Source organism: Arachis hypogaea, chromosome 13 (assembly GCF_003086295.3).
Source record: "Arachis hypogaea cultivar Tifrunner chromosome 13, arahy.Tifrunner.gnm2.J5K5, whole genome shotgun sequence".
NCBI classification, from domain to species: domain Eukaryota; kingdom Viridiplantae; phylum Streptophyta; class Magnoliopsida; order Fabales; family Fabaceae; genus Arachis; species Arachis hypogaea.
Genome location: NC_092048.1, coordinates 44,230,988 through 44,246,971, shown reverse-complemented (window position 1 = coordinate 44,246,971; position 15,984 = coordinate 44,230,988). Strand labels below are relative to the sequence as shown.

Below are 15,984 nucleotides of genomic sequence, written 5' to 3'. Positions count from 1 at the left end.
TTCTTATCACCAAATTATGTAATCTTTTTTTAGTACAAGCCTAGCTACAATGCAAGATAATCTCTATTCCAATCCTTTTTATTACTCTATATATTTATTAGGTTTAATTACTATGTCGTTTCTTATAGTTTTATAAAATTTTTAATTAGGTTTTTATATTTTTTTTTATTTTAATTGAGTTTTTGTACCAATTTTTTTTTTTAATTAGGTCTCTACATTTTTTTTCTTTTTATTTAGGTCTCTATACCAATTTTTTTTTTAGTTGGATTCCTATAAAATTAAGCCAATTACTATTAAGAAGTGCAGAGACCTAATTAAAAAAAAATATAAAAACCTAATTAAAATTTTTACAAAACTATATAAACCAACAGAATAATTAAACCTATTTATTAAAACCCAACAAAACCATGCATCTATAAAAGCGTTGCCTTTCCCGCATATATCATGTATGTTTCAACAACCTCTCTTCTCCTTCAAAGCCCAAGTGATGGCAAATGATACGATGATTTTCACAAAATACATTTAAAATCTAAACAGACTAATAGTTTATTTAACATGTCATGTGCGCACAAAAAATCAATCATCAAATCAGCCATAATATATTTGTGTATAAATATATGTATTGTTTAAATTATATTAAATATATATATATTTTATATTTTAACATATATTTTATACAAATATCTATTTTAATAGGTGATTTTTAGTATATACATAATATTATTATAATTTATTTTAGATTAAATTTCAATGCATTACTATTAAGTTTAAAATTGTTAGCTTTGATTTAATATTTTAAATTTATTTACTAAATTTATAATTTATTATTAAATATATAGAAATATACTTTTTAAGTTTTTATATCGATTCCATAAAAAGTTAAATTATGTAATTTCTCTAAGCTTAGGTCGTAGGACTAGAAATGGATAGGGTAAAATTTAGGATCAACCATAATCTTATTTGCTGGTTAGAAATTCCTCTAAAATTCAACTCTATCATATATTATGAGATTAAAACTCCTCAAACATAATTTTATTTGCACCCTAAAATCCTACACCTGATCCTATCCAACCTTATATGCAAAAAAAAAAAAAATATATTTAATAAACATACTAATAATATAAAAACTATCAAATCAAGTCCACATTAAAATTTAAAACAACAAAATCATAATTACATCTATATTAAAGTTACAAACTGTTCGTTACCTGAAGATCTCAGGTACTCGACGGGTCGGAAGATGGTGGAAGGACAAGAGGGTGAGACCCTGGAGTGACCTGGTGCGGGTTTTCGGGCTTGAACCGAAAACTGGCAAAACCGGAGTTAGAACGGGCGAGGGGGGTGGCCACCTATAAGGACGCTCCGACGATCAAGTCAGTGTCCGTACGAGATGATAGCCAAATTAGGTAAGGTGATGTGTACCTTGGGGGGAGAGCTGACCTCTCCCATTATATACTGTGCTGGGCGGGCCCATAAATGACCTAGCCCACTGGTCAGGATACTTGTGAGCTGTCCCTGTCCACGTGAGGGGAGCAGGTCGTTCCGAAGTTTGGGTCGAGGTTTCGGGTGTTGCCCCGAGGATACTGACCCGACCGGTTTACTGGGCGTGGTTGCACGCGCTTCGGGTCGGGCGCGGGGAACTAACTCGCCAGGTTGTTGGGCTGGATCGTGTGAGTCCGTAACAGTGCCCCCAAACGCGTCAATCTTGAGGTGTGAAGCTCGTGACTGGGCGCGTTTGACTTACTCGCCGAGTCGGGATGTATGTATCCCTCTTCTCGGGAGCTTGCTGATGTCGTTCGTGTTTTCCACGCGTGGTCATCTCGCTTCTCCCTGGTGCTGCCTCCTTGGCTTCTGTGCTGGGCATTAAATGCCATCATTTCGTGATTTTAAAATTTGCACGAAATGACGAATGTGCCCCTGCCTTTTGGCGCTTCTCCTCGGAGGTTACGCTTTTTGCCTTCTTTTTATCTTTCAACTCCCTCATAACTCTATTTTCTCTCCTTCTTCCTTTATTTTCTCGTACTGCCGCTGCTTCTATTCTCTTCCCTGCTCTTGCTGCTGCTTGGTTCTTTTGGATTTCTCCATCAATTTTTTCAGATTCTGCATTTTTCTGGTATGTTGTTATAGTTTTTCTTCTTTTTCTGGTTTCCCTTGGTGCCTTTGTGCGTTTTTTGTGCATGCTTGGGTTTCTTTTTGCTTTTCGCTTCTTCTTCCTTTAGAGGGGTTGCCACTGGGCTTTTCTGGGTTTAGCTTAAGTTTTGGGTTAGCATAGGGGTGTCTAGGAGGTGGATTTGGTTGCATCTTGTTTTACTGCTTTACGGGTTCCCGACCTCCCGTTCTGACTAAGTGGTGCCCCCGCTGTAGGTATGGACGAGCGCCTCGTTCTTCCGAATCAGGCTCAGCGGCCGATAGCTGATTTTATTGATCATTATGCCTGGGTTTCTTCCGACGTGAAGGACACCCCTTCCAAGGTCACAAAGGAGAGCCTCCAGGATCTGCGCCAGGCTGGACTCTTGTGTGGAGGCGGCCCCGAGGAAGCGTTGTATCAAGTTTATGTTCTTGCTAGTCGGGAGCGTGTTTGCCAGAAGAACCTGGCGGCTCCACGAGTTGTTGACTGGTTGTGGGTTTATGAACCCATGTTCACGACCTTGGGAGTTCGTTTACCCTTTTCTCCTTTTGTCATGGGTTTGCTAAACCGTTGTGATGTTGCTCCGTCGCAACTGCACCCGAACAGCTGGGCTGCCATCCGATGCTTCGAGATGGTTTGTGAGTATCTGGAGCTTCCGATCTCTGTAAATATTTTTCTCTACCTTTTTTTTCTTACGAACCCTTCTAGGCAGGGGAAGACGAAGAAAGGGTATATGTCCTTCAGGGCCCAACAAGGTCGCAGGATCTTTGGCCTTTTTGAGGACTCCTTTCATGGCTTTAAATCTACTTTTTCAAGGTTAGGCCAATTGAGGGTCATCAACCCTTCTGGCTTACCACCGAAGGGGAAAGGCGGATCCCGACTTACTGGAGTTTCGGAGCGGGATCCGATTATCTGATAAAAATATCTTATGATTGGTTGAGCTCGGAAGAGCGTAACATCGCCGACATCTTGTTGGCCATTTTTGGCGAGAAAAATCTTAACCCTCGTATGGTTATGGGGGATCGGGAGGCCGGTCGATCGTATGTTGGTGAGTTCTTTACCTTTTTGTATTTTATTCAGTGTTTGCCCTTTTATTGTTCACACCTTTGCTTTTTGCTTGCATTTTCCATGGCTGGCGGGAAGACTACCCTGGCTGACTTGATGAACCTTATCCTTCGGCAAGTTAGGACCAGGAGGATGCTGGGGAAGGCAGTGGTCGGGTTGACGGGGTTGATCAAGGCCAGCCGGAGAAGGTTGAAGTCCCTCCTGAGAATGCCTCGGGGAACCCGAGTGTGGAGGCAGAGATTCCTTTTGACGAGGAGGATCTGGGGTTTGGTGATGACGACTTGAAGGACGTTGGCAACCCGAAGAAGAGGAAGCGGGACTCCGGGAAGGTCCTTTCTGTTATGGAAAAGAACTTCGATGCTGGGGGTTTCATCGAATCCCAGTTGCTTCTTGGTACTGAAGAGTTTTTCCGGGATGCCAACCTCTCTGGGCAGGCGAGGTGTATCTATTGCAGTCTTCTTTGAGCTGCTGCTATTGCCAAGAAGGTGAAACCTGTCTTAGGAAATTATCATGGTTTGGAAGGGAAACTTTGGAACTCCCAGAAAGACCTGACAGATTCAAGATCTCGGGAGGAGTCTCTGAAGACAAAGTTGTCTGAGCAGGAGAAGAAGGCTGAGGAAGATGCCAAAGAGATCAATAGGCTTGTGGATCGGGACCTCGCCTTGATGAAAGATTTTGAACACTTCTCGTGGTGAGACTGCCGCTGCTGAGAAGAAGGCCAAGGAATTAGAGGAAAAGCTGAAGTTGGCGGAGAGCTCGGCAGTGACTGCTCGTCAGGAGATAGCTACTTTGAAGAAGAAAAATAAGAAGATTGCAAAGGGGGCCCGGGAGGCCGTGAAGCTGACCGAGGAGGGGATTAAGCTCCAAGTGGCCGTGCTAGCTCCTGAGCTCGATCTTTCTCAGGTTGGAGCTCTTAAGACAGTTGAGAACGGGAAGATTGTTGATATCCTCAAGCCTTAAGATGGATACTTCTTTTATATTTTGTACTCCTTGCTTTACCTTTTGTAATTTGTTTTTATCTTTGGTCCTGTTTAAGGAACCTTTTAGTTGTAATGAACACTTTGGCACTTTATTTTGATTAGGCCATTTTTTGTTTATTGTTTGCTTGCTCGGGCCGTCGTGGCTTTGCCCTTTTTTTTGTTAGTTTTTGCTTACTCGGGCCGTCGCGGCCTTTTGGTTTACCGTTTTTATGCTATTTACCGTTTTTGTTGCTTGTCGCTTCGAGTTGTTTTTTTTTGCTCTGGGTCCCTTTGGTTCCCGGGGTGATCAGTCCCGGGTTTCCGTTAGGTTGACTGTTCGTTGTTTTTCATCGTTTTTTTGACGTAAATCCAAAAAGACAAACTTATTATATACGCATATGTAGAACCTAAAACAAAGAAAGTGGTGTAATACATAATAAAGTGAAAGAGATGGGAGTAAAAAAGGAATGCAAAGGAAGTCAAAGTGCAGGGGTCGAGGTCATTAGATCGTGTGGTTGTTTCTTCTTATGAGTAGAACCTCTTTAGGTTTGCCATGTTCCATGTTCTCGGTACCTCGCTTCCATCCAACCTCTCCAGCTTGTAGGCGCCCTTGCCGAGGACTTCTCTTACCTTGTAGGGGCCCTCCCAGTTCGCGGCCAATTTTCCTTCTCCCGGGATTGGTGGACCTATGACGTTGTGTCGTAAGACCAAGTCGCCTTCTTCGAGACTTCTTTTCAGTGTTTTGCCATTGTACCTTAGGGCTATCTTTTGCTTGATTGCTGTCTCTGTTAGATGTGCCATTTGTCTTGTTTCGTCAATCAAATCCTTTTCGACTGCCTCGCTACCCCCTCCAATGAGTAATCTTGGGCTCGGCTCCCTGACTTCGACTGGGATGACTGCGTCGACCGCGTATGTGAGTCGGAAGGGAGTTTTGCCGGTAGATGATTGGGGGGAGGTTCTGTAGGACCATAAGACTGAGGCTAGCTCGTTTGCCCATGAGCCCTTCTTCCCTTCAAGTCGTTTCTTTAGCCCTTTTAAGATGACTTTGTTGGCTGTCTCTACCTGGCCGTTGGTTTGGGGGTGCTTGACAATGGCCGATTTGCATAAGTTAGGAATTTTGATTATCAAAATAGAATTGGCGTTGTAAGTATAGTCCTAACCCAATAAATTGACCATCAATCAAATATTAAATCCAATACAAAATAACTGAGAGTATTTAGCTCCCGGGTCGTCTTTCCTAGGAGTTGCAATGAAATGTATAATTATTGGCTATGGGAGAGAACATGGGGAATTGGGAATGAAAGTAAGAGAGCAAGAAATGTAAATAGCAAGAAAGTAGATGGAAACCAAGAAAGGCAAGAAATGTAAATGGCAAGGAAGTAAATGATCATGCAAGAAATTAAAGGAAAGCAATTAAAGGACTCTTGGTAAGAATTGGGGAGTTTAGGATTCCTATCCTAGTTATGGACCACAAGCATGGAAATTGTGTGGAATCAATCCAAATAAATCAATCCTCCTTGAGAATTAGTCAAAAAGCCATAATTGATTTCAATCCATAAGTCCTAGTCAACTCACTAATTACTTAGTGAAAGACTAGCGTAAATGGAAACCAAACCAATTAACTATTCTCACACAATGCGGAATGGACATCCACAACTCAATTCCACCCAAACACTCAATTTTTCAATCAAGAATGTGAAAACTAAACATGCAAGAAATTAAACATCAAAGCAAATAAAAGTCAAAGCAATTAAATGCAAGTAAAGGAAACTTAAAATGCAAGAAACCTCTTGGCAAGTAATTGAAGGCTAAGGCTACCTATCCTAGTCATTAACCACAAACATATGATGATTATGAAGAGTTAATCCTACTTAGACAACCTTACATCGAAGATAAGTCAAATAGGCATAGTTAATTTCAATCCCTAAGTCCTATGTCAACACTAAGGGGTCACATAGAGTCAAGAAAAACCAAATCAACTAACTACTCTAATATATCAAATAAGAATGGACATCAATAACTCAAGGATCACCAAAGTCATCAATTTTAAGCCAAGAGTGGGGAAAAACTAAGTAAAAACTAAGCCAAGCATTTTATCAAACACTTGGTGTGCATGAAAATAAAACAATATTAAATTGCATTAAAATAAATTCTAAAGCTACCAAAGCAAGAAAATCATAACAACAACTAAAGAAAGCAATAAATGAACATGAAATATAAATTGCATTAATTGAAAGTAAAATTAACATAGAGTATTCATAACATAAAAATGGCAAAAGAAAGGAAATTGCAAGAGAAATAAAGAAGAGAAAGACAAGAAAAGTATGAAAACATAAAGGAAACTACATTAAAACAATAATTAAAGATAGAAATTAAGGAGAAATTAACTAAACCTAACCTAATTCTAGAGAGAGGGGGGAGCTTCTCTCTCTAGAAACTAAGAGAAAACATAACAAAAGCTAACCCTAATTGCCCCCCTTCATCCTTCTTCAATTTGGCCTTAAATAACTTCAAAAAATGAGTTGAATTGGATTTTGGGAGCCCAAAAATCGCTGCCAGCGAGTGATGCTCGGATTTCTTGTACGGTTTAGAATTTCCTCAAATGAAATCTCGTTGCAAGTATAGTTTTAAACCAACAAAGAATCCTCACATGCAAAAAATTTTAGTTGTCACAAGTACAAACCCCAATAAAAATTAACCGAAATATTTAGACTCCGGGTCATCTCACAAGGAATTGCAATGAAGTGCTCAATTATTGGCTATGAAGATCAAGGGGGTTTGATTTTTGTAATTTGCAAGAAAATATAAAAGCGCAAAGTAAATGACATGAAAGTAAAATAACAAGAACTAATAAAATAAGGGAAAAGAACTCTTGACTAGACATAGGTAATTTGAGATCACCATCCTTGTCTACAAACCAAATATTGATAATTATGAGGAACCAAGCTCATTAAGTGTACTTCTATACTTGAAGTATATCAAATGGCTTGATCAACATCAACCTATAAGTCCCAACCGATCTACTAATTAGATTAGTAGTGGGTTAGTGTCAATAGATATCAAATTGATCACCAAGGGTTCTCAAATCACCAATTTAATGAGACTCAATGACTCAATGTCACTAAATTTCCTTAGCCTAGGCCAAGAGTGAAGGAAACTACTCAAAAACTAAAGGAAACATTTTATCAAACACTTAGTGTGCAAGAAAAGTAAACATCATAAAATGCAAGAATTAAAAGAACCCATAACTAACATAAGCAAGAAATCAACAATAACAATCAAGATCAACATAAAAGAAACATGGAAACATAAAATTGCATTGAAAGGAAATCAAGATCCAACATTGGTTCATCAACACAAAAGAGAGCAAAATAAGAGATTAACAAGAGAAACTAAGAAGATTAAGACAATAGAACACTAAAATATAATGAGAATTAAAATCAAAACAAGAATTGAAAGAGAAATTTGAGAGAGATTAACCTAATTTTACCCTAATTTCTACCCTAAATCTAGAGAGAGGAGAGAGTCTCTCTCTCTAGAATTCTACCCTAAAACATGATGAAAACTAAACTATGACTACTTGGTTCATTCCCCCCTCAATCCTTGGGTTCAATAGCATCAAAAATTAGTTGGATTGGGCCCAAAATAAGCTAGAAATCGCCCCCAACAAGTTGCTTAAAGTGAACCCACGCTGCTCCATTGATGCGCACGCGTACAATGTGCATGCGCATCCCTAGACGTTAGGCAACTATGGTAAATTTTATATCATTTTGAAGCCCCGGATGTTAGCTTTCCAACACAACTAGAACCGCCTCATTTGGACCTCTGTAGCTCAAGTTATAGTCGATTGAGTGCAAAGAGGTTGGGCTTGACAACTTTGCGGTTCCTTCATTTCTTCATGAGTTCTCCCGCTTTGCATGCTTTTTTCCTCACTTCTTCCATCCAATACTTGCCTTATGAACCTGAAATCACTCAACAAATATATCAAGATATCGAATGGAATTAAACTGAATTGAATTTAGCTATTTTAAGTCCTAAAAAGCATGTTTTCACACTTAAGCACAAATTCAGGGAGAATTGCAAAATCATGCTATTTCATTGAATAAATTTGAGAAAAGTTGATAAAATCTCTCAAATTAAGCATAAGATAAACCACAAAATTAGAGTTTATCAAATCTCCCCACACTTAAACCAATCATGTCCTCATGCTAAGAATAAAGAAGGACAAGAAAAGGGTATGAACATTTATTCAATGCAAACAAACTATATGCACCTATCTACATGAATGTAGCTAAATGCAAAATGATTCTACCTACTTGGTCAAAAGCAAATCAATCTCCAAGAGCATGTATAAACAAGTCGGGCTAAGATCATATGATGATTCATGAATCCTACCAATTCAAATATCAAAATAAATTTCAAACAGACTTGCAAGAAGAGAGCTCATGAAAGCTGGGAACAAGGAATTGAGCATCGAACCCTCACCGGAAGTGTATCCGCTCTAGTCGCTCTAGTGTATAGGGTCGATCACTCAATTCTCTTCTAATCATGCTTTCTATGATTTGTTTTTCATCTAACAATCAACAATTATTCAATGCATGCATACATTCATCATGAGGACTTATTCATAGGTTGTAATGGGGCTAGGGTCAAGGTAGGGATGCATATATGGCTAAGTGAGCTTAAAATTTGCATCTTTGATTAGCCTAAACTCTCACCTAACACATATAGCAACCTATACAATTCTAGTACACAACCTAGCTACCCATGATTCCCACTTTGTCACATACTCATGCATTCTTTTTAATTCACATTCCATATGCATTGATTTTTTATTTAACTTTACTTTGGGGCATTTTTGTCCCCTTTTTATTTCTTTTTCTCTTTTTTATTTTTTTATATATTTTTTTTCTTATATATATATATATATATATATATATATATATATATATATATATGTTCTTTTTCTTTTTCTTTATCATTTTTTTAGTATATACAATCGTATCAATGCATATGGTTTTATATATAGTGCATGAATATGTACCCAATTCCCAATATTTTCAACAAAAAAATTACACTTTTACCTCAACCAATGTTCCAAGTTTTCCATACCCAAATAATACACACCCTCACTAGCCTAGGCTAATCAAAGATCCAAATTAAGGACATTTATTGGTTTTCGCTTATGGGTAGTGATGTGCTATAATTAAGAACAAAAGGGATTAAATGGGCTCAAAAGTGGCTAACAATGGTTGATGAAAGGTAGGCTATTTGGATAAGTGAGCTATATGAAATGATGGCCTCAATCATATAAATGCATATATACATGGAATAATGGACATATAGAATCAAGCAAATCAAAGATTACAATCATAGAAAGAGAACAATGCACACAAGAATGAAAATAAGTGGTTATATGATGTAACCACACAATTAGGCTCAAAACTCACATGCTTGTGTTCTTAGCTCAAAAACCATGTTCCAAAATAAATTCTTCAAGCAAGTTCAACACAAAAAAAAAATTTCAAATTGGTAGGGTGCCCTAAAAACAGTTTCTTGGAAAAGAAATCATCACCCTAACCAAGTAGTCCTAACATAAAAAGGAAGTGGTAAAAATATGTACAAATTCTAACTAACATGCAATCTATCATGCAATGCTACAACTAATCTAACAAAGACAAAAATTAAAATTTGGTGTTGAAAAAGGGAGTTGTTACCCATGGAGGTCGGTCGGACGACCTCCCTACACTTAGAAATTTGCACCGTCCTCGGTGCATGCAAAGAAGAGCAAGGTGGACGGATTGCTACAATTGATGAGCTCCTCCAAAAGGTTGTGCGGAAGGACTTGCTTGTTGCCCCATTTAGAAGCTTTTCCTTGTCCTCTTTCGGTGGCCAACCTAAAAGGAAAGAAAAAGAAAGAAAATTAAGCCTACAACAAAGATATCAAAACAAATAGAACATAGGCGAGGGCTAATGCCAAATAAGAGTAAGGTTCTCACTACATGGTAGCTACAACATGTGAGTGAGAAAACAATATAAGCTAAGGCATATCAACTAACACTTGATGCAAGAGTAAAGTCAAAGCATGAAGAGCACTCAAAAGCATCAAGTTCGACTAGAAAGAGTGGGTCATGAAAGACATGCAAGTTCATATCAATGCACAAAGAATATAAGAGTCATACAAGATTAAGCATTGATTTAAAAGTTTCATCACCCAACAATATCAAACAAGTCAAGAAGCACCAAGATTAACCAAGAAATTCTCAACAATTGAGTAAGAGCATTCAACACCATTATTCAAATAAGAAGCTCATAAAAAAATAAAGTAAAAACAAGCTATAAAAATAAAATGAAAATGAAAAGAATAAAAGTATGCGAATGCAATGAACAAAAGAAAATGGAAAATGAGAAAAAAAAAAAACTCTTTTTTTTTGCGCTGCGGACGCGTCATGCACGCGTGCGCGTGGGTGGGCAGGCGGGACAGGCGACGCGGACGCGCACAGTACGCGTGCGCATGCTTGATGAAGTTGGCAACCGACGCGGATGCGTCATGTACGCTTGCACGTCAGGTCGCGGGCACAGAATAGGCACAACTTTGGCACAACTCTCTGGTCTTTGTACCAGGAGTGTGAGATGCACCACCGACGCGCGCGCGCACAGCATGCTCGCGCGCGGATGCCCCTTTTTTTTTTCAAAAACAGGGCACACTTCTAATCTACAAGCATTCTAAAACAATCAAAAATCAAATTTAACAAAAAATCTTTTTGGTTTTTGTGAAATTTTCAAATACACTAAAAACAAAACTTATACTACAAGCAAAATACTACCCAACAACAACTAAGCTACAACATAAGGCACAAATCTAATCAAACTAACTAACAACCAAAATATTAAAACAAGAGTATGCAAAGAAGAAAACTACCTAACAATGGCAACCCAATTCATCCATTGATTATATTTACAAGAGAATGGAAAGAGTTTACCATGGTGGGGTGTCTCCCACCTAGCACTTTTAGTTTATGTCCTTAAGTTGGATATTTGGGAAGCTCCTTGTCATGGTGGCTTATGCTTGAACTCATCTTGAAACTTCCACCAATGCTTGGACTTCAAGTAAGCTCCAAAATTCAAGATCAATGGCACCAAGCTTTGATGAAGTTCCACACAAGCTAAGGGCTTTCAAAATTGGTCTTCATATATTCCCGGATCCTAAATCTTGTTTCTACACCCATCTTCAAGTTGATCATCACAATTCCAATTGGGTGAGAAGTGATCCGAATTCTCAAGTAAACACCAAAGCATCTTCCTAGACCCCTTTAGTTGAGAACTATACCAACCATTGCACTTAGACTTTGAGTTTCCAATCATAAGGAACCTTGATTGGCATTTCCACCCACTAATAAATTCTCTTTTGCTCTTAACCCCACAAAGAGCTCTAAGTTTTTGATCCGTCTCAATCAAACCATATTCAAGTGCGAAAGTAAAGATTAGAGATAAGAATTTTACCCACTTGAATGTTATGTTGGATGGTGACTTAGGAAGGGACGTCTCTAATGGTCTTGTAAGTTTCATTTCCTTATGCTCTTCTTTGAATACCTCCATCTCTTGGCAAGCTTCTTCCACCTTCACCTCTTGACAAGACTCTTCATGTCCAATTACTTCCTCACCAACCTCTTCTAGCACTTCTCCATTCTTCATATCACAACTTGGAGGTAATGTCGAACTTGTCTCAATATCCACCTCAATTTCAAGAGGAGAAGATTCCTCAAATACCAAAGGATTATGTGTTGGTGTGGGCTCATCTCCAAGAGGAAGATTTGTTATTTGCTCACCTTCTTCCAATTCTTCATCATTCATTATATGCTTAGGAGGTTGCGCATTATCCTCCTCAACACCAAATTCAAGCTCATTGGAAGAAAGTTCAACAACTTCCACAAAATCATCAACAATGTCACTTGGTGTGGAAGTACTCTCAAGTTTGAAATCCACCTCTTGTTCAACTTCCTCTAACTTTTCAACCACTTCTTCTTCTTCAACAATTTCTTCCTCCTCCACTTGTTGCAAGACATACCCCATCTCCTTGTCCTCATGTTGAGATTCTAAAATCTCCTTCATGCTCCTTTCTTCGGTTTATTTCTCACATTCATCCGTGGAGATGCTTTGCTTGTTGCATGAGTCCCATGAGTCCAAGTTGGCTTTAATTTTGGCAAGGTTAGCCTCGATAGCTTCATAATTCTTTTGGGCTTCCTCTTGCTCCTTTTGACGGATTATTGCTTGAAGCCGATCTATTGCTTCCTTGAGACGATCCATTGGCTCTTGGATGGATGAATATGGGTGTTCTTCCATGGAGGGTTGTGGTGGAAAGGGAAATTCATTATGTGGTTGAAAGTTATCATACATGGGAGGTGATTCATCTTGGTGATAATATGGAGGTGGTGGTTCTTGAGGGTATTGGTGGTAGAATTGGGGTGGTTCTTCATATGGTTCATATGGTTCATAAGGTGGTTGGTATGGTGGATATGGGTTGGGGTCATATGGAGGTGTTTGGTGAAAAGGGACTTGTGAGTAAGGTGGTGCAAAATTATGTTGAGGAGGTGGTTCATAGGCATATGGTGGTGGTTGTTGACAATCACAATAAGGGTCACCACATCCATTAGATTGATATGCATTAGGATGAGAGTTATACCCATAAGAATTCAGAGGTTGTTGTTGTCAAGAAGGGTGATCAATCCCTTGAGGCTCCTCCCACCTTTGATTGTTCCATCCTTGATGCATATTGGCATTATAGTTCCCATTCCCTACAACATAATTTGAGCCAAACTCATAGCCAAAGTGAGAATGAGAATTTATATAGTAACAAGAGAAAATAAAAATAAATACTAGTAAGAACCAATAAAAACTAACTCCTAAAACAAGCAAAAACTAGCAAATAATCATATTAACATATATACAATAGCCAATAATACAACACCATTGCAACTCCCCAGCAATGGCGCCATTTTGATGCTCGGATTTCTTGTACGGTTTAGAATTTTCTCAAATGAAATCTCGTTGCAAGTATAGTTCTAAACCAACAAAGAATCCTCACATGCAAAAAATTTTGGTGGTCACAAGTACAATCCCCAATTAAAAATAACCGAAGTATTTAGACTCCGGGTCGTCTCACAAGGAATTGCAATGAAGTGCTCAATTATTGGCTATGAAGATCAAGGGGGTTTGATTTTTGTAATTTGCAAGAAAATATAAAAGCGCAAAGTAAATGACACGAAAGTAAAATAACAAGAACTAATAAAATAAGGGAAAAGAACTCTTGGCTAGACATAGGTAATTTGAGATCACCATCCTTGTCTACAAACTAAATATTGATAATTATGAGGAACCAAGCTCATTAAGTGTACTTCTATAGTTGAAGTATATCAAATGGCTTGATCAACATCAACCCATAAGTTCTAACCTATCTACTAATTAGATTAATAGTGGGTTAGTGTCAATGGATATCAAATTGATCACCAAGGGTTCTCAAATCACCAATTCAATGAGACTCAATGACTCAAAGTTACTAAATTCCCTTAGCCTAGGCCAAGAGTGAAGGAAACTACTCAAAAACTAAAGGAAACATTTTATCAAACAATTAGCGTGCAAGAAAAGTAAACATCATAAAATACAAGAATTAAAGGAATCCATAACTAACATAAGCAAGAAATCAACAATAACAATCAAGATCAACATAAAAGAAATATGGAAACATAAAATTGCATTGAAAGGAAATCAAGATCCAACAATGGTTCATTAACACAAAAGAGAGCAAAATAAGAGATTAACAAGAGAAACTAAGAAGATTAAGATAATAGAACACTAAAATATAATGAGAATTAAAATCAAAACATGAATTGAAAGAGAAATTTGAGAGAGATTAACCTAACTTTACCATAATTTCTATCCTAAATCTAGAGAGAGGAGAGAGTCTCTCTCTAGAATTCTATCCTAAAACATGATGAAAACTAAACTATGACTACTTGGTTCATTTCCCCCTCAATCCTTGGGTTCAATAGCATCATAAATGAGTTGGATTGGGCACAAAATGAGCTAGAAATTGCCCCCCCAACGAGTTGCTTAAAGTGGACCCACGCTGCTCCATCGATGCACACGCGTATAGTACACGTGCGCGTCCCTAGACATCAGGAAACTATGGTAAATTTTATATCATTTTGAAGTCCCGGATGTTAGCTTCCAACGCAACTAGAACCGCCTCATTTGGACCTCTGTAGCTCAAGTTATGGTCGATTGAGTGCGAAGAGGTCGGGTTTGACAACTTTGCGGTTCCTTCATTTCTTCATGAGTTCTCCCGCTTTGCATGCTTTTCTCCTCACTTCTTCCATCCAATACTTGACTTATGAACCTGAAATCACTCAACAAACATATCAAGGCATCGAATGGAATTAAAGTGAATTGAATTTAGCTATTTTAAGGCCTAAAAAGCATGTTTTCACACTTAAGCACAAATTCAGGGAGAATTGCAAAATCATGCTATTTCATTGAATAAATGTGAGAAAAGTTGATAAAATCCCTCAAATTAAGCACAAGATAAACCACAAAATTAGGGTTTAACAGGGACCTGTGCGGACGCATAGATGTGTGCGTCTGCACACATGTTGAATCCTGACTTGTGCATACGCACAAGTACCTGTGCGTACGCACACTTCGACTTATGTCCACTAGAGCATATTGCATATCATTTTGAAGTCCCGGACGTTAGCTTTCGAATGCCGCTGAAACCGCCTCATTTGGACCTCTATAGCTCAAGTTATGACCAATTTAGTACAGAGATGTCAGGGGTGGCAGCTCTCCAAATCCTTCATTTCTTGAATTCTTCCATTTTGCATGCTCTTTTTCTCACTTCTTCAACCCATACTTGCCTTGGAAACCTAAAAATCACTTAACAAATACATCAAGGCACCAAATGGGATTAAATTGAATAAAATTGACTAAATTAAGCACAAAAGAGCATGTTTTCACTTTCAAGCACAATTTAGGAAGAAATCTCAAAAGCATGCTAGTTAGGTGAATAAATGTGGGTTTATGTGATGGAATCCACTCAAATCAAACCAAAATATATTGTAAAATATGGATTCATCCGTGCTCGACTGAGGAGAACTTTTGCTTGATTCCCAGTCCTGCTAGGAATTCTTTGAACTTCTTGTCGGTGAATTGTGTCTCATTATCCGATATGACGGTTTCTGGGCTTCCGAACCTAGTGACCACTTGCCTCTACATGAACTTTTGGCAATTCGCTGAAGATATGCTAGCTAGTGGTTCCGCTTCTACCCATTTGGTGTAATAATCTATGGCTACTATCAAGTATTTTACTTGTCCAGGCCCAGGCGGGAACGGCCCTAAGAGGTCGACCCCCAATTGGGCGAAAGGTCGGGGGGCCATCATCAGGCTGAGTTCTTCAGGTGGAGCTTTGTGGAAGTTGGCGTTTTCCTGGTATTTTTTGTATTTTTTGACGAACTATTGGGCGTCCGACATCATTGTGGGCCAGTAATATCCTGCTCTAATGATCTTTCTTGCCAACGATCTTCCTCCGATGTGATGACCACAACATCCCTCATGGAATTCGCTTAAGACGTAGTCCATTTGGTCGGGGCGTAGGCATTTGAGTAAGGGATGGTGGAGCCTTCGTTTGTACAGCTGTCCTTGTATGATCACATATTTGGAGGCTTCCCTTCTGGTGTTTTGTGCTTCTTTCTCATTCTCGAAAGTTTCGCCATGCTCCAAATATCGGAGGGTAGGATCTATCCAAGAGGGGGGGTTCGGTATTTGGGTTGCGCACAG

At 38.6% G+C, this 15,984-nt stretch overlaps 1 protein-coding gene across 1 annotated transcript; it reads right to left on the bottom strand.

Moving 5' to 3' along the window:
• Positions 1-4,677: 4,677 nt before the first annotated feature.
• Positions 4,678-11,847, bottom strand: LOC140177584 (uncharacterized). The gene is made up of 2 exons (XM_072210714.1): positions 11,746-11,847; positions 4,678-5,307 (listed from the first exon to the last, which is right to left on the bottom strand). Exons 1-2 carry the CDS (start codon positions 11,845-11,847, stop codon positions 4,678-4,680), a joined length of 732 nt encoding a protein of 243 aa, XP_072066815.1.
• Positions 11,848-15,984: the final 4,137 nt, after the last annotated feature.